Source organism: Balearica regulorum, chromosome 3, assembly GCF_011004875.1.
Source record: "Balearica regulorum gibbericeps isolate bBalReg1 chromosome 3, bBalReg1.pri, whole genome shotgun sequence".
Lineage (NCBI taxonomy): Eukaryota > Metazoa > Chordata > Aves > Gruiformes > Gruidae > Balearica > Balearica regulorum.
The window spans coordinates 71,787,571-71,810,390 of record NC_046186.1 but is presented as its reverse complement, the minus strand read 5'-3'; the positions used below and the strand labels follow the sequence as shown (position 1 = coordinate 71,810,390).

Below are 22,820 nucleotides of genomic sequence, written 5' to 3'. Positions count from 1 at the left end.
ACTAATTCATGTTTTCGTTCTTTACTTACCATGTCACCTGATACAATGTTCTTGTGAGACAGAATGATCACACTGAGAGAGCACAATATTTCAGTGGTGGTGTATTTTACCTCCCCTTTGGTTTTATTGATCAATCATTAGCTTTGGATGAAATCCAGCACTGTGATTTTGATTTAGGTGCTGGAAGACCCTCGCCTATGAAGCCTGATCTCTTATGCCCTGAATTCATTCCTCGAGGTAGGTCTGAAAGTGGGGCTGAAGGGTTGGGAAGGATTGTTCCTCCCTCTGCCACATTAACTCTTGTCTTTGTTATGGGTGTAACCATTAATGGTTCTGTTGTGGTATGGAGAAGCGTTTGCGAGGAAACTTCTCATTCCAAGAAATGCTCTCATACACCTCCTGACACTCCGGAGTAGAGATTGTGCCCACGCAGGGCTGCATTGCTCATTCCCAGGATGTTAGCAGATCTAAACGTTTTTGCTCAACTTTGACTTTTAAACAACTAGATCTTTCTTTCAAATGAAGCAAAATCATTGCAGGAAAGATTCTTGGCAGCACTTTTTGCCCTGGCTTCCTGAGGAATGCATGTGCTTTAAAAACTGAATGAAAAACCAATGGCACATAAAACTGCCTTGTGACAATGCTGGCAGTTCTACCAGTTTCTCATCCACCCACGTTTACCAACCACTGTGCATTATGTTAGAATTGTAACTTTGAAATGATAACCTCTGAGGACATGCTTTTTAATCACCACTACCTCATTTTCTACTTTAAGAGTGTTGCGGAAGTGCTATTTGAATAGCGGGTGCCAGCGTTTAAATGTCTGCAGTGATTATAGTATCCTATTAATAACAGTATCGAAAAAGTCCTTCAGCTGAGACTTTCTGGATTCTTACACTCAGAGGCAATAAGAATATTTTGGCCATCTGTACACCTGATATTTGCTACAGCAGGAAACAAAAATCTCAGTATTTTCCAGCCAGCTTAGGTCCAGTTTGGAACACCTCAGCGTTCTTTTGGCTCCAGAAAATATCCTATTATGGTGACAGTTTGGGCAGTTGTCCTTTATATCCCATGGAACAGCAAGTAGGATGCTTAATATGGCTTTAAAAGGCCTCTTGTGCAATATTTACCTTCTTTTGCATTAATCAATTTTTTCTCCAGCAACCGAAAACAAAACCGGTCTATAAAGATGAAAATGTTCCTGCTCTAAGCAGGAAACTTTCAAGTTTTGTGGTTGAGAACGTCAGCACCAGACTTCCAACACAACATGTAGAGCTGAAGACCCAAATTATAGGCCACTCCAAACACAAAAGTTTAAAAGACAGCCGCTCCCCTCTTTCAAAAACTCCTCTGCGTCTTTTTGGTTTCTCTAAGAACAAGTTGTTGATGATGGTATTTTCCTACTGTATTTACCCAAGCCCAAATTTATAAAAGCCAGGCAGGCAGTACTACACAGCTGCAGCTGTAAGTTGAGATTTGCTTGGGTAATGGCAGCAAAGACTTCCCAGTGGATGGGATAGGCTCCTAGACCTGTGGGATGTGACTTTCTCTCCAGCTCTGCCTGCAGCCCCAGCTTCAAATGTGCTCAGCACCGATGCCTAGTTGCAGTTGCTCGCTATCTCTGAAAATCATGTGGTCCCTACGCGCAGATAAGGAGCTTAACTTTATATGCTTTGCTTTGAAGAACTGGCACTTTTTTAGATGAAAATCTAACAGCTATCATAGCATTTAAGACCAATAATAAGATTTTATCTCTTGATCATATTGGGTTATGTTCTCTGGAGCAGCACAAGCTGAGTTTTACCTAAATACCTTGATGAGGCTCAAATGCTTCATGCTAGCCTCTTGTTCAGTGGTGTGTCAAATGCAGAGAGCAGAAGAGGCTGAAATGCCACCGCTGCCATCTGGGCATACCAAACGGCAGCAAGGATTTGACTGAAGCCGATATACCCAGGTAATTATGGCCGGCAATCCATGCCCCCTTCCCCTCTGCCCCTTGCTGACTCAAGACATCCTGCCCCAGGTCAGCGTGTACAGGGGACGGTCCCCACCACCACCACCACCGTACCTGAGCTTTGGGACACCGGGCACTTCCAGTCCCAGACCTGCATGCACAGGAGGTTGGCTTTTGCCCCTTGTCACAGGCAAACCTCTTTGCTCAGTTGCAGTCATAGGCGTATTTTGGGGTGTGTGATGGACCATTGGTGATTTCACTCCAAGCTGCTGAAAACAGTGATGCTAACTGGTGACTTTTTCGAAAGTCAGCCATCTCAAATGGCTAATTGTTGCACTAACTGGTGATAGCTCCAAATATTTGCTGTTTGGGTTCACTGCCCTGAAATAATTAATTTCCCTTCCCTCGAGAGAAGAAAACGATCGCATTCGGCGTTTTAATGCTGCAGATGTACAGTATCGGGGTTTTAATGCTGCAGATATACAATATTTATAAACGCAGCGTGCACGACGGGGCAATACTGCATTCCTTAAAAAAAAAAAGCGCGACAAACCACCCAGCACCCGAAGTCCCTGGGCAGGCTCCGGGGAGCGCCGTGCCGCGGGCACACACCGCTCCGGCTCTGATGACAGCGAGGAGCAGCCGCCCGCGCCGTGCTGGCCCCGGGGCGGCCCAGAGGCTCTGCCGCCGGCACCGCGGCTCCCTCGGGGTGCTCCACGCTCCGCTCCGCTGCCGGGCCGGGACTCGGTACCAGCGCGGAGAGGCTCAGCGGGCCGGGGCGACAGCTGCGGGCGTGCCGTGCCGTGCCGTGCCGTGCCGTGCCGCCCCTCAGCTGTCCCCGCCCCCCGCCGGTTTGGGCCCAGCCCTCCCGGCGGCGGGGCCGGCTGCGCCGCTGTGCCATGAGAGGCTTTAAACGGCAGGTGCGGGGGAGCGAGGCACACGCGCAACCGGCGGCTGCGGCGGCCCGGCGGTAGCGGCGGGCGCCTTTCGGCTCGGCGGGAGCCGCGGCGGAGCGGAGCATGTCGGTGGCGACCGGGGGCAGCGAGGCGGCGGCGGCAGCAGCAGCGGGCGGCGGCGGCGGGAACCGCGTTTTCTTCCAGAGCCCCCGCGGCGGCGGCGGGAGCGGCGGCTCCTCCGGCGGCTCCTCCCGGGAGGACTCGGTGTCGGCGGCGGCGGCCGTGGTGCAGGTCCAGCAGCGGCGCCACCAGCAGGGAAAAGTGACGGTGAAATACGATCGGAAGGAGCTGCGGAAGCGGCTGGTGCTGGAGGAGTGGATCGTGGAGCAGCTGGGGCAGCTCTACGGCTGCGAGGTGCGGGACTGGGGCCGGGGTGGCGGGGTCCCCGGCGCGGCCGTCACAGTCTCCCCGCCGCTGCCTCCCTCGTCCCCGGTATCTTCCTCCCGCCCCGAGTCGCGTTTCAGCTGCGGGCAGGGGAGAGCTGTCGCCGCCACCTCCAAATGACATTCCCGGTCCGCCGCACCCTCCCTGCCGCCGCCCCGCGACTCCGCGGTGCTCCGCCGCGGGGAGGGGTGGGGGGAAGGTGTCCCCTGTCCCGCCGGGAAGGGAAGAAGGTGTCCCGCGTCCCCCCGTCCCCCCCCGCTCCCCGAGGTGAATGGGAGGGGACCGCCCTTTCGGGACGGCGGCGGCTATCAGACGGCCGCGCACGGAGTGGCCCCTCTCCTCCCGGGGTGTCCCGGCGGCTGGGGCGAGTCCGGGGGTGCCGGACGGTGCCGGGCTCCCGCGGCTGTGCGCCCCGGGGCGGTGTTTGGCTGGGAGCCGCTGTCCCTGCAGCCTTCCAGGGCGGGTCGGGGCGCGGAGGCGCCTTCCCCGAGCTGGGGGGGTGCCGGTCCCCGTTAGACGTGAGCTGGCGGGGCGTCTGCCGGGCCGGAGGGAAGAGCCGTGTGTTGGGGCGGGGGGGCGGGAGGAAGGAGGATGAGGAGGAGGGAGCTGTGCGGAGGCGGCTGTTGTGGAGGAAGGACTCCGGTGCGGGTACGGTCCCTGCTAGACCCGGGGTTTTTTATTACCCGGCCTCCGGGAGTGGGGTAGATACTAGGCTAGGCGATCTCGATGAGCAGTTAGTTAGAAGATCATTAGGATGAGGATTGAAAATACTGTGGGGGGTGTCGGGTGTGTTGTATCTAACTTGTAGATCTCAAACCATTTTTGTCTGTTACCCTGGGCCAAGAGTGTTGCCAGAGTGAATTTTCTTCTGTAAAGAACAAGTGAACAGGAAGATTTTTCAAGATTATTCAGAGGAATAGTAATCTTCCATATAGAGATGACAGTGTTGTAAGTAAAGGAAGTACCAGCACTTTCTTTTGTCAAAGCTTCATTACAAGTGTAGACCTTCTAGTCCCCAAGGGATCCTACCTCCCTGCCACCTCGAGTATTTACTCTTATAAAAGATCAAAATGTTAAGTCTAAACTGAGGTTCACATATACTTTTCCCATTAGTAGTCTAATTCACTTTTACTAGAGACTTCCGAAGTGAGATTTGTTGAAGCCAAATGTGAATTTTGTAGCTAGCATGTCTGAAGCCAACATGTCACCCCAAGGCTCCCAGGTATTCTGGAGCTAGGAAGGCAAGAGCCTGACAGTCCCCAAGGCATGGATGTCTTGAGTGGATGTGAGGGTCTAAATAACCAGGCCTGAATATCTAGCATGTATATAATACAAATGTTTAAAGAAACTTCCTTTCTTCTCAAAACCAGTTTATCAGCAAACTTGTCAGAAGGACTTGCCCTCATAAAAAAATGTGCATGTGACAAGTTAAACCTTAACTATTCACATCCATGAACTAAGGGAAGGAAAGATATAAACGGAAACTCTCGTTAAAAATCAGCAGTTGTTATTCTTCATCTTGGTGTGACTTGTGTCACGATTTGTTAGGCCCTGTAGGCTGCAAGGATTTCTTGGAGGTCAGAAGTACTTACAACTGTTTGGATGAGCTGGTGACTTTGTGTCTGCATAAGCTGATAATGTAGTTAGTAGCTGGCCTACTGGATCTATTGCCTCTGGTTTGACTCGTTACTCAAAAACATCTGGTATGGTGTTTGGGCTGTGTGCTTTTGAGGCACAGGTGTAGTTGTTCTGTATGTAAGAAAGGATGTCATACTTGGGACCAAACCATGGTCAAGAGAAATTATTGCTGCTCTTCACAGTACTCAAATAACTGGCTTGCTGGAGAAAAAAAATCTTTCTTTTCCTTATTGTGGTTGCTGCTCCTGAGTGAAATAGGAGGCCTGCATTAGAAGGAGGGCTCCCCATTAAGATAAGGACCATATATGGCTGCATAAAAAACTTTTTTTGATGATTTGGTTTCTAAAGTGACTTTTAGTGGGGAAAAATGGTTTGATACCACAAATGAAAATGGGCTTGGCTTTGAAGATTGAGGGCAAAATGTTTAAGCCATCTTCTATGCTGTTATGCATGAACTCTATCCAGTGTCAGCACAGATAACAGTAGTGAAAAGGTCAAGCAATTAATATGCTATCAGAATAAAGTTGAAGATGCATGATGAGTGTAATGATTAAAGACAATAGCAATATAATGCAAGATGCTTTGCTTGAATCTGCTTGAATTACTTTTAGGCTTACAGATGTAGCTCTCAGGCTGAAACTTAATCACCCATGCAGACAGTTAATGACCCTGTCAGAAGGCAGGTTGAGGGGGGTTGGGAATTGCTTGCTTTAACTTCTGTGGAAGATCTACCATAACTTCCTGATGTGATGATGCTTAAGCTCTGAAACAACCTGAAATTTTCCAGAATATCAGAAATAGCCATAGAATTGTTAATCCTGGAAGATCTAGCCAGTGTCAGTGTTTCATCACTGTTCTGATGAGGAGCTCTGTTTCTAAGGAGCAATGCCCTCCATTCCTGGGAAAAGCAGAAAGAAGCAGAGGGTGCTTGCAATGCAGTGCACTGAAAGTCTGCAAGAAGACCTGGGTGTTTCTCTGAGACTGTGTAAATGACATGCCTGCCCGCTGTTTTCCATTTAAGTAATGTTTTCTGTTATGCTGAGATTCATTAGTAAGTGGACACTTGCAGAAAGACTCCCTTTATTCAAGGCTAAACATGTATTCGTAGTCTCTCAAGTACTTGCAAGTTAAGTCAGCTATAAGCTTGTCTTGGCTTGGTGACAAAGGTTAGGAGACAAGGTTGGGAAATAAGGAGACAGGTTTGTTTGTGTTCTTTTTCTAGTGGATCTTGTCTTTAGCAGTACAGTTTTGGTTTTAAAAATTAGATGCCAAGCAGGATAATGGAGTTGAGGGGAAGTGGTTTAGAAAAGGCTCTTTGAGACTATTTTTATTGCTGACCACGGATCCATGATACAAAGATCAGCTTTAGAAAGGTTACTTCCACATGATGCAGACTTTAGGAATAAAAACCAGTCTGAATGGTAAAGGGTTTCCAAGGTAGAAAAACTTAGCAGAACCAGAGACTCTTAAGGAGGATTTGTTTGGCACCAGAACCTGTCAGGCTAATGTACTCAGGTCAAGTGCTTCAGGTGAGTGTCAAGCTGTTAGCTACTGGAGCTGCTCTGTTTAAAACAAAACAAAAAAAAGGTGTTTTATAACCTGTTTGTTTTGGTTTCTGTGAATGCTGAAACTAAAGATGTGGTCACAGATTAGTATATTAAAAATGCTGTGCCTTAATTGCAGGACTTGAACTGACTTTAGTGTTGACCTTTGCTAGGTATCTTGTTTCTAAAAATAGTTTCTTAACAGATGCTTCATGTTTTGGGCTAAATCCATTATTGGTTAAGAATTGCTAAACAGTGCTGCACAGAACAACTTACATCATCACTATTCATTTCCCTAATGGTTTGTAACTTGTAGTTCAGCATGAAAGTGATGACAGTCTAGTTTTCCAGATGTATGATCTATGTTGTATGCACCTGCCAAACTTGTACAACTTTATATTAAAAAAAAAAGGCCACTGGATTTGTCCCCAGAAACCATTCAACTTTACAGGTGACTTAGTGTGCTCAGGGGTCCCATCTACTCACAATTACAGCATTTGCTATAGAGTGCACAGTGCTGAGGGGAATGAGTGTATTGAGGGCACACAGATTTTGCTCAGCATTAGTAAAGAATGAAGGAAGATTTTTTGCTTGTGCTGTGGGTTTGTTGCAGAGTATTTTTAATGTAGAGACACGCATGTACAAATCAAGCGAGTCCTTAGATTTTGTACTCTAAATGCTGAATGTAAGACTTGCCTTCTTACATGAGATATTGCTGAGCTTAGTTGGATAATCAACTATTTTATTAGAGCATGTCTACTCATTTATGGAAATTGGTGCTAGGCAGAAGGTACAATGTTGGTCTGGAAGTAACAGGGAATTCTGTCCAAGCTTATCTGTTTTCCATTCCAGGGCAAAATACCCTGGAATTTGGTTTAAAAGCTCAGTGTGCCAGAAAAATATAACTGGAAGAGTTGCCCATAAAAGCCCCTCAAGCATTTCCTTTATGAGTACGAAGCCATGCCAGATTGAGAATTGTCATATCAGGAGGTGGAAAAGAATCCTACATATGGGTACTGCAATGACAAGAGCGGCATGAAGCTCTGAAATGGATAAGGGATTTCATGTTGGCAGGCCAATCTGTGGCCATTACTTTAAAAAAAAAAAAAAAAGAGTTTGGGAGGGAAGGGAGCAATTTAACTCGGTCTTACATGGATTGAGCTTGGTTCCCCTGGGTACTCTGTGATTGCAGTGCGGGAGAACACTGTCTTTGGCCATCTTCCTGAAGCTGCTGGGATTTGCTAACAGTGACAGCTTGTCCCTAATATAGCATCAGAGTCTGTTGGTCTGTACACACTTGAATTTGAACTGCTTGGTGCTAGACAGTAGAAGACAAAAGGAAGGCCCTTATCTAGGCTGGAGAGAGAGATCACAAAAGTAAAAGCTTCCGAGCACTCCCTTTCCTGCTGCACAAATATTTTGGCTGCAGTGGTAAAGGTGCTGGTAAAGTGGTGGAGTGACAGTTGTGGGGAAGGTGAGCTGTCTGTCTTCTGTCAGGCTTTCTGAAAAGGATGGATTTCTGCAAGAAGGGTTCTAATCACTTAACCTTGAGCTCTGAACAAATTAGCTGCCTTGTGTATATTTCCAAAATATTTTTTAGTACTGAATCTAGTTGCAGACTGATGGGTATGGGTGGTCTACCAAGAGCAGTGCTGCATCTGCTGAATAGCTACATGCTGTATGGGTATCAGTTCCTCTGTGTATTTGCATCCAAAGAGGCATCTCTTGCGATTTGATGGACTTACTTGCAGCTGGTTCTACTATTTGGAACTATATCTATATGGGGCACTGACCTTCTGCACAGTGTGGACTCCCTCCAGCCCACTTTCTCATGGGTCAGTGCCTCTGTGCACCCTGCAGATCCTGTGTGTCGGACACAGTTGCCATGGTTACCGGTGATCTGTTTTGCTCTGGGTTTGGAAGAGTGCTGAATAAAATGGTGGAAGGACTTCAGGGCCAAACACTTCGCCCACACCCTAAACATCCTATCCTTTCCAAAACAGCCTGGTCAGGCTGCCATGTAGTGATGTGGACCTGATGATATGATCAGGTACTACTTATTCCTCAGGCTCTGGTGAGGTAATGTTTGAAATTCATTATTCATTTCTCAGAAAGGTTTTGGTAAGGAAATCCACTCAGTAAAACGCTACAGAAACTAACTTTTGCTGACTGACTCTTTGAACAGACTTCCTCTAGCTTGGACTAAGATCTCACAAATGGTAATTGTGTGTGGACTCCTTTCTAAATGGACAAAAAGTGGAAGGAGACAGAGAAGTCTGAGAATTGGAGAGTGTCACTCCTGAAAAGGATGTAAGTCAGTAGGAGGTGTAATAAAGGATTTCTTTCTTCAGGAAATAAAGTATTACAGTCTAGATGCCTTAGAGTGAAGTACTTAGAGGTCCATCAAATTGTTTAAAGATGTATTTTGGTTATTTCTTTTGGACTACCATTACTGATGTCGGATCTCCACGTTGTATAGCATGAACTTTGGAGCCCTCTCTTGAGGGCAGGGATGCTGCTCAACAGACCTGCGCCAGCTGAAGGGTTGCTGTGTAGCAAAGACTTCTTACATCGTGTTGCAACCATAGAAAGGCGTTTGAATCCCAAGAATAGAAAACAGGAAGCCCAAAATTGCCTGTAAAATGGACGGTGCTGTAAAACAACCCTTGTAAAATGCATGCTGTTGCTTTCAGAGGAGGAGTGCCAGCACCTATGAAGGTGCCAGCACCTGATGGCGGTGAGGCTGGAGCCTTTTGTCTCTAAATGTGCTGCTTAAATTCTGACCCTAGGTTCTAAAGACCCTAATCTGGTAAGAAATGTACCACCATTCAGCTACTTTTCCTCCTATTTACATGTAAAACTTGAACTACCTCTCAAAGGAGTTCAGGAGAATTATTTTTCTGCTACTTGAGCTTTGTATGGTCTGGATGTCTGCACTGGTCATAGTTCATTGTTTTATCATAAGTAGCAGCAACATTCTTGATTTCTAATCTAGAGGCTTCACAATGTAAATCTTCATTTTCCATCAGCTATTCCATAGCAAATATTTTGTCCTTTTCCTCTCAGTTCAAGATTCAACTGGTCTCTTTTGAAGCGGTAGGTGTGGTTGTTTTATAACAAGGCAAAGAAATAATTGATTGCTTACATCACTTAAATTTTTATAATTGCGCTTCTTAGAAACAGTAGCTTCCAACCGTTGTGGCTACAAAGCCTCTTCTGCCTTTCGGCAAATTGCTTTACACAGAGTCAGTGCTTGATTAGCTGGGGTAACAAGGGTGGGGAGGGGGGTGGGAGAACATGGATACAACAGAAAAAGTGTAGATTCAAAACCAATAATTGTAAACTATGCTGCAAAACGTGCAGTGAGCATACAGCTGAAGGGAGGAGAGGGGGAATTGGTTATTAATCGACCCCTTTCTCCCACTCATGTTCACCACACGCTCCTCTACATTGCCTTTGGACTTGAGCCTAGCTTGGATGTGTCTGTACTTGTAGCACAATTAAACTCCAACATGACTGATCTATCCACAGATAGCTGAGGGCTGGTTATGTTGCACTTTGAAGACACTGCACTGTTGGTCCCTTGTACCTCTGTATGTGACCGAGTGGGGTCTCTGCCATTATTCTCGTAGCTTTCATCAGCTGATCTAAACTGTGCTACAGAAGCAAATGCCTGAAACAAAAATAACCCTGTTTAAATAAGGAAAATATGTATTTCGTAGCACATCTGCCTTTTCTTAAGGCATAGAGAATGTTTCTAAATAGGTATTATATCTAAATAAAAAGATGTGGTAAGTCTTGAGGTAAGACTTTGTTTCACAAGTAGTGTGATAGTTTAGGGTTGTCACCTAATTCTGACCTACACCTTACAAAGACTGGCTGAACTCCTGTTTGCATTCTTGTAGCTCTCCCTTTAGACTAGCTTATGCCCAGCCACTTAAGACACCGTTTCTGGCCCCAGATTCAACCAAACCCACCCTGAACCATTTTGTAGTGCATATTATTGTACATAATCTGTGTGAAGCAGTTCTTGGGGTACAGGAGGTGCTGGTGAAAAAATATGCTATCCCATCTCTAACCTGGTTTAGTCTGAATTATGGTCACCTTCTCTTCTGTCACCACAGGTGATAAAGCAGCAGCAATATGAATCCATTCTTCCAGCAGCCTTATGTCTTGCCTGCAGTATAAGAAACCTAAGTTCTTAGTTTTCCCTTCCCTCTTTATTTCCTTCACCTCCATCTAACTCCAGAAACTTCTGTTTGACAGAACAAATTGAGTAGGTTAGACATGGCCATCCATCTGTGTCACTGCAACTTCTGGCTGTATGTTGTAAAACATTGGCAGTTTCTTTGGCTATCTCCCTGTGTGACATGTGGAATTATAGAAGTCAAGATTTCTAGAAGTTATTAACATTGGAGAAGGAGAGGGGGATAAAATCTGAATTGGATGCAGTCCATACAGCAGCAGTATGACTATTTCAAAGGTAGAATAAATTTAGCTTGTTAAAGATCTTGGAACGAGGGATTATTTAAGCAGAGGTACACACTGAAACAAATCAAATCTTCTTCTTTGAAGTGATAAGTATTTAATTCTGAGCATCACATTTGAATAGCAGAACTGTTACCTCCCCCCCCCAAGGAGTGTGATATCTATTCTAGGAACCAGTTCAACATGGTATCTTAAAGTATTTTCAGGGAACACACAGATCACAGCCCCAGAAGGCATCTTGTATCTTTTCAATCCTTGTGATATTTATCAGTAGCACAGATCTATGTGGATATAAACCTAGAGAAAAATCATAACATGTACTATGCGTCTTTAATTAAGCCACCAGCATTCTAATAATTAATTAAATCTAATACTGTTCTGCATGTGGAGCAAAGCTAGTACAAAAGATAGCATTAATTTAAAGCAGCATAATGGTAAGTACGTAAATGGCTAGCTTCAGCGGTGGTGCTGGTCTACAGGGAACACTCCAGTGGTGACTGAGAAGAGCTCACCATTCTGAGTGTACTGCCAACAAGGGCATCGCATGCTTTGGTCCTGTGTGTTGGACTTCATAAATGCAAATGATGGCACAATCAATGCCTAATGAAAATCTTCTTATCAGACTGTCTTAATAGGATTACTTTCCAGAACACAGAATTGGGAAGGATCTCCTAGGTCACAGGGTCTGCTTTCTCATTTGCAGATAAGCTCTTTGCATTTGATATAATTTTTTAATGGAGTAACTCAGTTATATGATGTTTCTTTCCACATTATTTTATAGATTTAAATATATCTTTTAAACCTTTTAGACACTAAGCTCTCTCCCACCCCCTTCATAAAATATAGAAAGACATAGACAAAAGTCCAGTGCTTCCTTGGGATGAACTTGCCTGGACTTTCACTCTGGGGTGAAGTTTAAATATATAGTAAATGCACTTTACTGTCTGTCCTTACTCTGGGAATCATCAGGCCCAAGTGATGACCACAGTAGGGGGCAGAAGTATCAAGATGGTGATTCTGCTGTAGGTCACTTACTACCTTATAACAAAATCTGTCTTTTGATTAGATGTCTGCAGACTCTGGGAGAAATGTGCCCACTAATATTTAATAGAATTAATTTAGCAGTACTTGGAAAAAATATGATGTTAGCTGTTCAAGATCCTAACTTATTTTAGCACTTGAATGGTAACTTCTTTGAAGTAGATATCTAAATTAACTCTAGCATGGTACAAATGATTTGTTCTACTTCAGGTTACTGACATATAACATGTTGACACATTTACTTAATCATAAAGAGTGCTCTAACTTTTCCAATTGGTTGCTTTACATTTGAAAAGATAATACTTGAAGCACATATGGCATTTTTTTGTCAGAAGAGAAGTCCAGATGTTCTAGAATAAATTCTTAGGTCTCTCTTTGTTTTTGTTATGCTGGTAGTAATCATACTATTTTAGGCTTACTGTCAAACTGTGTATGTCCATTTTAGGTGCACTGAGGCAAAACTGCTTAGTCTTCTTTCTAAGAAAATTAACAAAACTCCCTAAATTTGGATTGTGGTTGAATTCCTCCTCATAATACTGAACACTGTGCACCCTTTGAGTGCAGAAAGTAATGTGGGGAGGAGGGCTGCTGACAACCAGCTCACTGGTAGCCAGAAACATCTCAGCTCTTCAGCTGTCAGTGTAGTACTAGTTTACTAGCCTGTTTAGCTAAAGATTTAATTGACTTGCTTATAGGTATCCAGCTGCTATTTGTTTACCAAGACCAAACTCTCACACAAGATTTGTTTTAGTGTCTTGAAGTAATTCTGATAACCAAAGAATGCATTTATATGAGGAAGCAAGGTCAACCCTTCACTCTATAATCTGGAGGCTGTCTTGTCTTGGGTTGCTTGCAGCACAGACTTCCAGGACTATTTCTGTAAAAGAAAACACCTAAGCAATCTCCCCAGTTTGTCTTTTCTTTCACTAGCTCTCTGAACATTTCTTGTTAATTTTTTAAAGTTTATATCAGATTTCAACTTAAATGTAGTCATTACATATTCTGATATTAAAATTGCTAGCTCTTACTCTGGGGTAGTAGTTTGCAGTGGATGTAGCAAGTGGAAGGAGGCAAGACTGCATGCCAAAATACATTTTGGGGAACTGATGATGAGAAGCAGCACTGGAGTCAGAGGTCCCATACAGCCTTTAGCTCCCTCTTCCCAGGGTTTGTTGTCCTGGGTGGGATAGCCACAGCAGATTATCCCACTTCCTAGATCTGAAGCTGTTTAGCAAACTCATTTTAAAGATCCCTCAGGCACTCTTCTATCTTTGGCAGTCTGGGGACTTGTCTGGGGACTTGCCTGGGGAGCGAAGTGGTGTCTCTAGCCCCTGGGGAAGAGGAGTGTCTGCTTTAAAGCGTGTTAGAACTCCTGCTTGATGTTTTTTGACACCAGTGGACCAGGGCCAAAATGCATTGGCTGCCAGTCCCCTGCCTGCTGCTCAAAGTTCATGTTTTGTGGGAGGGAGAAGTCTAGCAGTTGTCACTGTGTAGAGCGTACTGCTATGCCCAGGCACCACTTGAAGCAGTGACTTGCTACAGACTATGGAAAGCTCTCCAGATCTCTTACCAACTAAATTTCTTCAAGATTACTAAGTTGCTTCTAGATTCTGCGGGATGTGAGAGCGCTTGTTTTGGTACCACTGAATAAAACATTCCTCCTCCCCTGCCCCAGAAGTCAGACTTCCTGTCTCCCATGTCAAATCTGACTGGACCTAATACTTCTGGCTGAAGAAATATTGGCATTTGAAAACTGTCTCTTATTCCAACTAATAACACTTTAATTGGCTGGTAAGATAAAAATGTGGTGAGAAGACCATAAGTGTGTCAGATGCTTGATGTACCCATACAGTATGACTTTTATTGCAGAAGTCAATTTACACAACAGCTGCTCAGCATAGAGAAAATCAATACTGGAGAGTAATGTTATTTTTACAGGGCTGCTGAAGCCGAGGTGAAAAGAGCCATTTAGAGGCCTCATTATTTCATGTGCTCTTTCCATGTGTTCTTCCAAGTGATCTGATGGAGTAATTAATCCTTGAAGTGCCCCAAGAGGCAAACCTACTTAATTGCACTGCTGTTTAGCCTATATTCCCAGAGTGCAGAGGACATGGTGTTGATCCTGTTTGGTTGAAATGTTTTCTTAATGTATTCCTTGGGTCTTTCTCACCTCCACTCTTAAAGTAGTCAATGTGTCAAATCTGACATGGCATGGAGTGGTCCTAGTTGTCTGGTATCACGTTAGGAGAGTGTGGCAGTGCCATGGTGTGAGTGAAGGAGAAAACTGGTAAATCTCAAGACTCTGAAGTGCTAGGTTGGCACTTAAGTCATAAGCCAAAGATGTATGAGTTTTATTCCTTTCTGAAAGGGAAATGGATCTTTCCAGAGGCTAGAAAGTCAGTTCCAAGCGTGGTGTGTGCTTTCCAAGTAAAGCCATATTAGCATGGAAATGCAGGGATGAGGTGCAGTAACTACAACTAGGAAATGCCCTGCATGATCCTCCTGTGTTGTCTAGCTCAGAGCACACTCAAACTTTGCTTCTATGTAGTGCAGCTTGCTCTCACAAACACTACTTTTCTTAGACAAGAAGTCCTCTCTTCAGCTTCTCTGGTTCACCATTGCCATCCATGTGATGCAACAGCACAGTACGGGCTTAGCTGTTATCAAACTATTGCATGCTTCCCAGATGCAGAATTATGAACAAATTGCAAGGAAGCAGTCAGCTGGGCTTCTGTTATTTGGAGGTGGAGAGTGACCTGCTACTGTGCATTAGGCAGAGGTAGGGATATGCTATGACTGCTATGTGGAAAGTCATTCCACTGGTGCAATCCTCCAAGTACTACCATTTAGAAAGCTCCTTATGGCTTAACTTACTGTGCCTCTCAAGGATGACTATGTGACAGTAATCTAGCATACATGTATTTGCTAATACCAAACTATTTCTGCCCTGTGTGAAAGTGGATGATGACAGAAAACATGACGTGTCCTTCCTATCTGCTTTGGAGTGTTTTGTTTAACAGAAATGACAACCAAGCATAGACTTAGCATGTCCTATTTTTATATCGAGAACACAAGGCATTTGCTTTGGAGATAGCACTTGATTTTTAACAAATGTCTTGCTGAGATTGGATCTGTGTCATGGGTATGGTTAGGAAGTGCTGAATGCTTCTCTTTCTTCTGCTCAGTGTAGTTTGTGATCAATGCCTCTTCTTCATTTAGCAATTTCACAGTCTAGTGATTCCTTTCGACTTCTGTAGAAATGCACAAATTAGACAACAATTCCTTAACCAGCTTGTTATGGATATTTTTGGATAAGCTGATGTTGTTTTGACAGTTCAGTTATGAAAACAGTAAAATACCAGTGTTAGCACTAAAGAAGGCTAAATGAAGTCTAAACCTTACGGTGACTGGATGTCAGTTCTTTCTCTGTGCTTAATAGTGACACTGCAGTTGCAGAGTACAGGATTCTTTACTTTCTCTGCATAATGAGCAGAAGTGTTATTTGGATTTTTAAAATTAACCTTGTGGCTGGATGGAATGCCTGATGTGCTGTATTATTATTTGCAGGGGTTTTTTGGGGAGAAGCAGGTATTTTGGTGTCCAAAAATCTTTTCCCTGTAATCACATCTTCTCACCGATTGATTGTATTCTGTGTTGTGATAAAGCTGATAGAGGTGCAGCCATCATAACAGAGGATTGACTTTTCTTATCAAAGTTGTGGGCACCATGAGGTGTAGAGGTCTCCAAATTCAGAATCTCATGGCATTTGATTTTGTATTTCTTGTGATGCTTGTTCTCCATAATTTAGTAGCAATTGCAGGAATCCCAGAGAACTTGCTGTTCCACCTTGTCTTGCCCACACCTCCACCTGCTGGCTACATTCATGCTTTTATTGCCTGTTGCTCTAGGGTAACTTACCCTCTTAAGATATGTACCACAAGGGCACATCTCCTGCCTTGGGACCTGCTCTGAAATTTAAGTGCTTGAGAGGATGGAGAGGTTAGGAACTCTTTTTGGGAACCCTTGTCCTAGAAAGTGTGAAGGCTGCAGCTGTTGATAGGGCTTTGAGGAGATGGGGGTATCCTTCTTCCACCTATTTCTCCACTGCCATCAAGTAGAGATCAAGTTCTGTGCTGTCCTAAACACTGTGTCTCTGACTAATGGAGAACAAATACTCTTCTCTCCTCTAGAGCTTGCTTCTGTCCATCTCTGTAATAGGCAGTAGAAGGGTATCCACTGCCTCTGAACTAATGGGAAGTGTTGGGTTATCAGGGCCAGGTAGGGAGAGATTGAAGAACCAAAGGAGAAAATGGGAAGTTGAGTGGACCTGGAGAGGCAGAAGTGAGGTAGAGATGGTGGAATGCACATATAAAGTGTATGGCAGGCTGCCTGCTTTGTCTTTTTTCATGTTATTTCTTTCACTAGCATGTCCTTCTGATGGTATGGGGGTATATGTCTCCTTACCCAAACTGTGCTGGCTTGCTTCTAGCGCAGGAATATGGGCAGTATTTTGTAAATTTGATAAATGTAAGTAAGTATTTAGGAGCCTGCTTTTTTCCTGTGCCCCCAAAGTCCCTGATCCAGCTTGTTGTTTTCTGTCTTTCTCTTCTTTGTTAAAGACTCACGGAAATATTCACAATAGTGGAAGAGAGAACTTCAGAAGTCAAGGGTTGTAGGGACTGAGATTTACAGTAGTTTTTCTCTTGCTCTAAAGGTTGCTTTTGGGACAAGTGGGTGTGGGAATTCTGTATTTCAGGAAAACTGTTTTGAATAATGTTTAAAGTAATGTCAGTATTGGAGAGCCCACTGGAAGGGGATTAGAGGGAGAAATATTATGATCACTATCAACAGCTGCTGGTGTTTCTACAATTAAGTGAGGATGTCTGTACATTTAACTCTGAAGGCACATGATGTACTCAAATGCTTCTAAAGAATTTGTCCAATGCTTTTTGTAACTTGTGCATCAGATCTGGTCAAGAGTCTTCAGTTCTGGTACACTTGTGCAGTTGTCACCTCACTCTAAGCCTGTCACGAGTGAAATGGTCTTTGTAAATGGCTTTTCTTCAGACTTTTCTGGGTTGACAGGTGTTCAGTAAGACAAATTGTTGATGGCCAGAAGGAGTTTCTCATGGAACAGGAACCACCAGGTCGAAATGTCTGAGGTACAGGCTATAGTAAAAATGAAATAATAGACAGTTTTGAGCTGATTTTCTGTACTCTGTGCCTCTTAGAGGCATGTTATGAGGCAAATTTTTAATAGAAGCATTTTTCCACTCACTGAGCCCAGCTTAACACTTATTTAATTTTAGTGTTCCAGCTATGGTACAAACAGTTAATGTTAGAAAATTATGGTCTTTCAACATTAGTCTCAAAGTGATCTGCTCACCCTGTCACATTATGCCATCTTGTGTTGTTCTAGACTACCACTATTTTCTCATCCTTTTGACTCTTAAAAAAATCTTTACAAAAAGGCAAAACCTGAACTATACCTGCAATTATTTCCACAGTGCTGAACAGGAGCACTAGGGATGTGCTTTTGAAACACTGCAGCAGACAGGCTGGCTATGCCTTGAAAAAGCAAATTTCTTCCCATCTGATTTTCACAGCTGCAGTGTTAAGTGTAAGAGTAGTGAAGTTAGAGTATGTCTGACTCTGTCCTCCCACACTAGCTTGTTTTTCATGTTGACTCCATCCTCTACAATTGTTTAACAGTCATCTGGGTTTCTGATTTCTTTCTTTTTTTGCTTTCCAAGTGGTCAGTTATCAAATCAACATGAAGAAAGCTGCATTAAAACCTAGCCTGGGAGTTTCTTGCCCCAAAAGACAAAATACATAGACAAGGCAAATAGAAGGGAAGCCATCCATGAGTTAGCGAAGACTGGCTTGCAGAGGAGCTGTGCGCAGAGCAGTTGGCTTGCAGCTCTGCTGCTGCTGTAGCCAAGGAGTCTGCTTCCTGTACACTAAGGAGAAGGGGAAGAATAGCAAGCAGAGTGTGTCTGTGTGTGTGTTACAGGAGGGGGGATAATATATGCAAAGACATGCTCGTTTGGCATTACTCTGACAGTGTTTGAGATGCTGCAGGAAATGAGGCATGGAGTAGAAGCTGGGAGAAAAGGAGTATGATCTCTTTGTTAATTTACAATCCCTCCCCTCAAATCTTGTAGTGCTCGGTGCAGAGCAGCAGTGATGCTGAAGTTGACTTCTGGTCAAAGCATGGCTGCAGAGCAGTGGTACTGCTGATAAGGCTGGCTGGCAGCGAAGGAAGGAAAACCTGAGCACCCTTGAGAGAGGCCAGCAGCCTGACTGGCTCCCAGTGCTGGGCAGGAGGTGTTTCTTGCTTGAGCTCAGCTGGAGATGCCTCTGCTGCTGGCTGCAAAAATGGTATTTGGTGGGAGATCTTGCTTTGCACCATCCGTTTTATGTGGTGGCCTTGTGGTGCTGTGTGGGGCCTGTGGGGGCTCAGGCACAGTGTGTGGCCCTGGGCCCTGCTGCCAGTTGTCCAGTGTGCTCATGTTGCCCCTGTACTGGGCAGGTGGCTGGGCAGCCAGGGCCTGTCCCAGCAGGCAGCCGGGGGCACTGGGGCAGCCCTGGGCATTGGGCATCTCACTGGGGATGGGCTGGGCCACAGGCCTGGCTTGGTGGGGCCTGTGGCAGGCAGGGCTGTGGGAGCTGGAGATGTGCCCTGCTGGGGCAGGGGCTGACGGCCCTGGGGGCTGACGTGGGCTGCTGGGCCATGGGGGAGCCCTGGGGGGCCAGGCAGGGCCAGTCAGGGCTGGTGGTGCCCCTGGGGCCCTGGCACCCAAGTGAGTTTGGCTTCTGGGACTGGCTCACCTGTGAGTGGAGCTCACTTTAGGATACATTCTTATAAGAGCCTTTAGTCCTGGGTGATTCTTAAGACCATTGGGGACAAATGTGGGAAGTTTGGCCTTGTGGGGAGAGGTCCAGGCATGGAGGACAGGCTGTAACATGGGGGTGTGAGGTATGTTAACATGTGTGTTGGAGACTGAGCATTTGAAGATGTCTGTGCAGACCCAGCTGTGTTGTTATAGCCAGAGTGGCCATGTGGGCTCTGATGAGGTGGTATGTGTCACACCATTAATCTAGTTTTTGTGGAAAGACTCTTTTTGAAGTGCTCTTGTTCAGCCATGAAATGCATTTAAATGTCAGTTTCTGGAATGATGTTTCTCATCTTAATTTCCTCGTATCACAACCATTTGATATGTTGAAAGATTTGGCTTACCACATGCTCTTGGTGCTGAGAATGAAATAGCTGTACAAGGCAGAGTAGGGGAAGGGTGAAGAGAAGGCAAGTGAAGCCCAGAGCCCATGACTACTGTGTGGAGGGGCAGAAGGAAGCACCTGGAGAGGGGTGTTGCTGGGGGCCCTGACTGCAGCCCTGAGTGGAGGTGTTAAGAAGAAAGATAAGAGCCTGAGTAGTATTTCTCATCCAGTATTCCTCCAGAAATTGATGATGCAACCCCCTCCTATCACTTTGTCATGGAAGCATAGTGGCAGGTGACACATGACAAAAAGAAGTGCAGGAGCTGATGACTTTTTCCATTTGTATCTTCATAACATTCAGAGTACTACCTGACCTGCAAAGATTTCTGCAAAGATTGATGTAGGTAAGGGAAAAAGGATTAAACTCATTGGGTAATAGTTTCTTTTCAGCAATATAAGCTAGTCTTGGCTGCTGCTGGTGCCTTGAAGAAAAGTATCAGTGGGGTAATGGCAGCTTTGAAAACAGAAACTTACCCTGCTCCATCCTATTCCTCTCCAAAGAGATGAACGTTTCCAATCCTAATGATCCATTTAACTGTCAGTATTAAACACACATCTCAAGAAAACTATATGCAATTAAAAAGGAAGAAGCCTTTTAATGTAACATTGAGGCTGTGCAATTGAGGACAGTTGAGCAACTGGAAGACAGATTTTTTAAAACTGAGATTAGTTTTAACTTGGCTCTCACTCCCAGAATTTTACCTGGGAAACAGGAAGAATAAATATTTACATTGCTTTAATTCTGAAGCACAGTCAGTCTCATGTGCTCAAAGGTTAATGAACAAAGCTTCAGAACTAAGGGCTAGCTAAGTATTTCCTCCACGTCAGAGGTGGAAACAATCACATTATGACTTGCTCAATGTCACATACATACTTCATGGTAAGACTCTACTGTAAGGTTGTTGAACTCATTCATCTAGTTTAATTGCAGGACTACCTTCATTCACTATCTTTAATTCCTGTTTCCCAAACTTCACTCTCTGAGAACACACTTCCTTGTGAATTGTAAACTTCTGCAAGCCCTGGGTAGTAGTCTTGTAGTGTATGGATGAGTTTGGTGTTCAGTTGGCATGTTTCCAATGCGTGCAAGATAGCCTTGCATGTAAGACACAGCCAGATGCAGGGCAGATGGACTAACCTGGGCTCTCAGGCCCAGTGCACTTGTAAGCAACATGGATCACTGTATCTAGGTACTTCAGTCCTATATGCCTGTTGCTAGGACTGCTGGTGTCTTATTTCCATAGTTTTATTTTTTTCCTGCAGTAAACTGAGCTGCTTTTTATTTCCCAGTGAATTGTGGGAACTTGTCTGTCCTTGGGGCATGATTTGAGGGGGGGAGGGAGGAAGATATTGTGGGAAAGCATCAAATGACTGAAATAGCTTTAGGGCTGTAATCAAAGGGCTGTAATCATCAAAAGGTGGAAGAGTACCAGCCCACAGAGTAAGCAGCAGTGGGGTTTTTGCCTGTAGCTCCAAATAGGCCAGGGCAGCTGGGAGTGGAGCGCTGAGTGCGCGGTGGACTACTTGTGTGAGTAGGAGCTCATTAGGAGCAATGCATGAGTAAAGGCCAAAGCTGACTTGCTATGAAACAAAGGGTTAAATGAAGGCTAGAGTAGTTTCTTATGAATAAAAAGTCAAACAAGATAGATACCACTGCCTTGGCTGCTAGGGCAATGTGAAGATGCTTTGATATAAAACTTTTGGCTCAGTGTTCAAAACAACTCATCACCTGAGCCAGATTGCCAGGTTGAACTTGTATATAACATAAGCCACCAAGCCACGTTTACCAAGGGATGAGTAATTTTTAACTGCAACTTTAATTTACCCTCACTTATTTCTCTGTATATTTGGAATCTTCCGGGTAGATTGGAAGCTCAACCAGCTATTATTTCTCCTTTGGCTCTGTCTGAAGTAATTCAGGATTTCACATGAATATTCCCTATTTGAGTGCGTACATCTTGGCTTCTCTTCAAATTATAAAAAGTAGTTCTTTGTGTCTACTTTTTCTTTATTTAAGAACAACAACATGTAGGAACTTAAAAATTAACCTACTGTCTCTACTATCTTTGCATAAGTAGTCATCTAGAGCTACATCTGAATCCACAGCAGGAAATGAGTTCTGGTCTGTGTAGAAACAAGGTGAAACTGATGTCCTAATTTTTCTAATTAAGTACATAATTGTTTAATCCCTTTGGATTGGAAAATGGTGTTGCAAGTTTGTGTATTTTGGTTTTGAATATTTTTGTGTTACAAAGTGTCTTGTGACTTGGCTTGTCTTTATTTAAGGGTAGATGCCAAGGGCATTATATGAAGGACCTTCAGCACTCTTAGTGGAATATGCATAAGGGTATTCCTGGCACAGCTCATCTCCTGCTTGCAGGTAATGGGGATTTTAAACAAAGGAATACTAGATATGCTCAATTTCAGTGAGTGGCAATGGATTCTGCCACCTTCTTCTAACTCTCTTCCATAGGCCAGTTAAAAAGCTTGGGTTAGATTCTTTGCTGGTCATTAATTGCTCCCAGGATGCCTGTATTCTCCTATGCTGAAATGACCAGGCAATAGCTGCTGCACGCATTCCACATTTAGTAGATTTATCTTGTGAACTGTTGTTATGGAAGGTGGCACTGCTTACTATGAATGTAGGATTTATTAGGGTCTTGACCATTTGTGCAGAACTGGACCCTTTGTTTTATCTAAGCTGTTTGCCTGTGGAAGGAATATGGGTACAGTATCCTTTACATATTCCTTCTACAAGCTGTGAAGATATGTTTGAGGGCGTTGCTCCATCTTCCTTCTTCAAAAGCATCTGGGTTTGGAACAATTTGGGGAGGATTAAAAGTAGCTATTTGGTAGCTTTGGGCAATAATGAGAAAGTGGGGTCCTCAAACAGTGCCCAGATGTAGCTACTTTAGAAACATTTCAATGTTTTTTTCTTTATTTTCAGAAAACAGTTCTCCCTCCCCCAATCTTTTATGTTGGTCTTTGAGCCAGCAGATAGAGAGCTTGGGCCATTGAAGAGGTCTCTGTCACAGGGGGGAGTCGGACATTTCTTAAGCTGTTGCTCTGACAGTGAAGTTCAGTATACAGGGATATGCAGGAGTGGAAAGTGTGGTTGCTGCTGTTCCTTGAGGAATATGTGCTCATTCTGGAGGCATCCTGAAAGTGATGAGGTGAACTTTAAACTCTACTGTCACTGTCCATTTGAATGATTAAGATGGCTAGCACCAAGTGAAGGCTGGTGGGAAGGAGCTGATGATGCTACCTTGTACTGACTGGCATGGCTCTGTGCCAGCCAGTGCCTTTCTGAGCCAGGTTCAGAATGCTTTGACTTCGGTTTGCTCTGGAGCAGAGCTTGCCTTTGGAGGTTGCAAAGGTGTGTAGCCCAGCTCCCCTTAGTTGGGGGAAAAAAGTCTATCCAGGAGGTTGGAATCAGGCCAATTACCACATGAGAACATTCTCATGCTGCTCCTGTATTTTAGCTTGCTTACTCTCCCTGACCAGCTCTGGAAAAGGCACTAGTGTTTCTTT

The 22,820-nt window shown here is 44.4% G+C and overlaps 1 protein-coding gene across 1 annotated transcript in view; it reads left to right on the top strand.

Annotated features, from left to right (window-relative positions):
- Positions 1–2,804: 2,804 nt before the first annotated feature.
- Positions 2,805–22,820, top strand: part of PPP1R14C (protein phosphatase 1 regulatory inhibitor subunit 14C) — a 57,334-nt gene continuing 37,318 nt past the window's right edge. Inside the window, exon 1 of the mRNA XM_075748419.1 lies at positions 2,805–3,267. Coding sequence (XP_075604534.1) covers positions 2,977–3,267 — 291 coding nt within the window. The 5' untranslated portion in view covers positions 2,805–2,976. The remainder of the gene's footprint in view (positions 3,268–22,820) is intronic.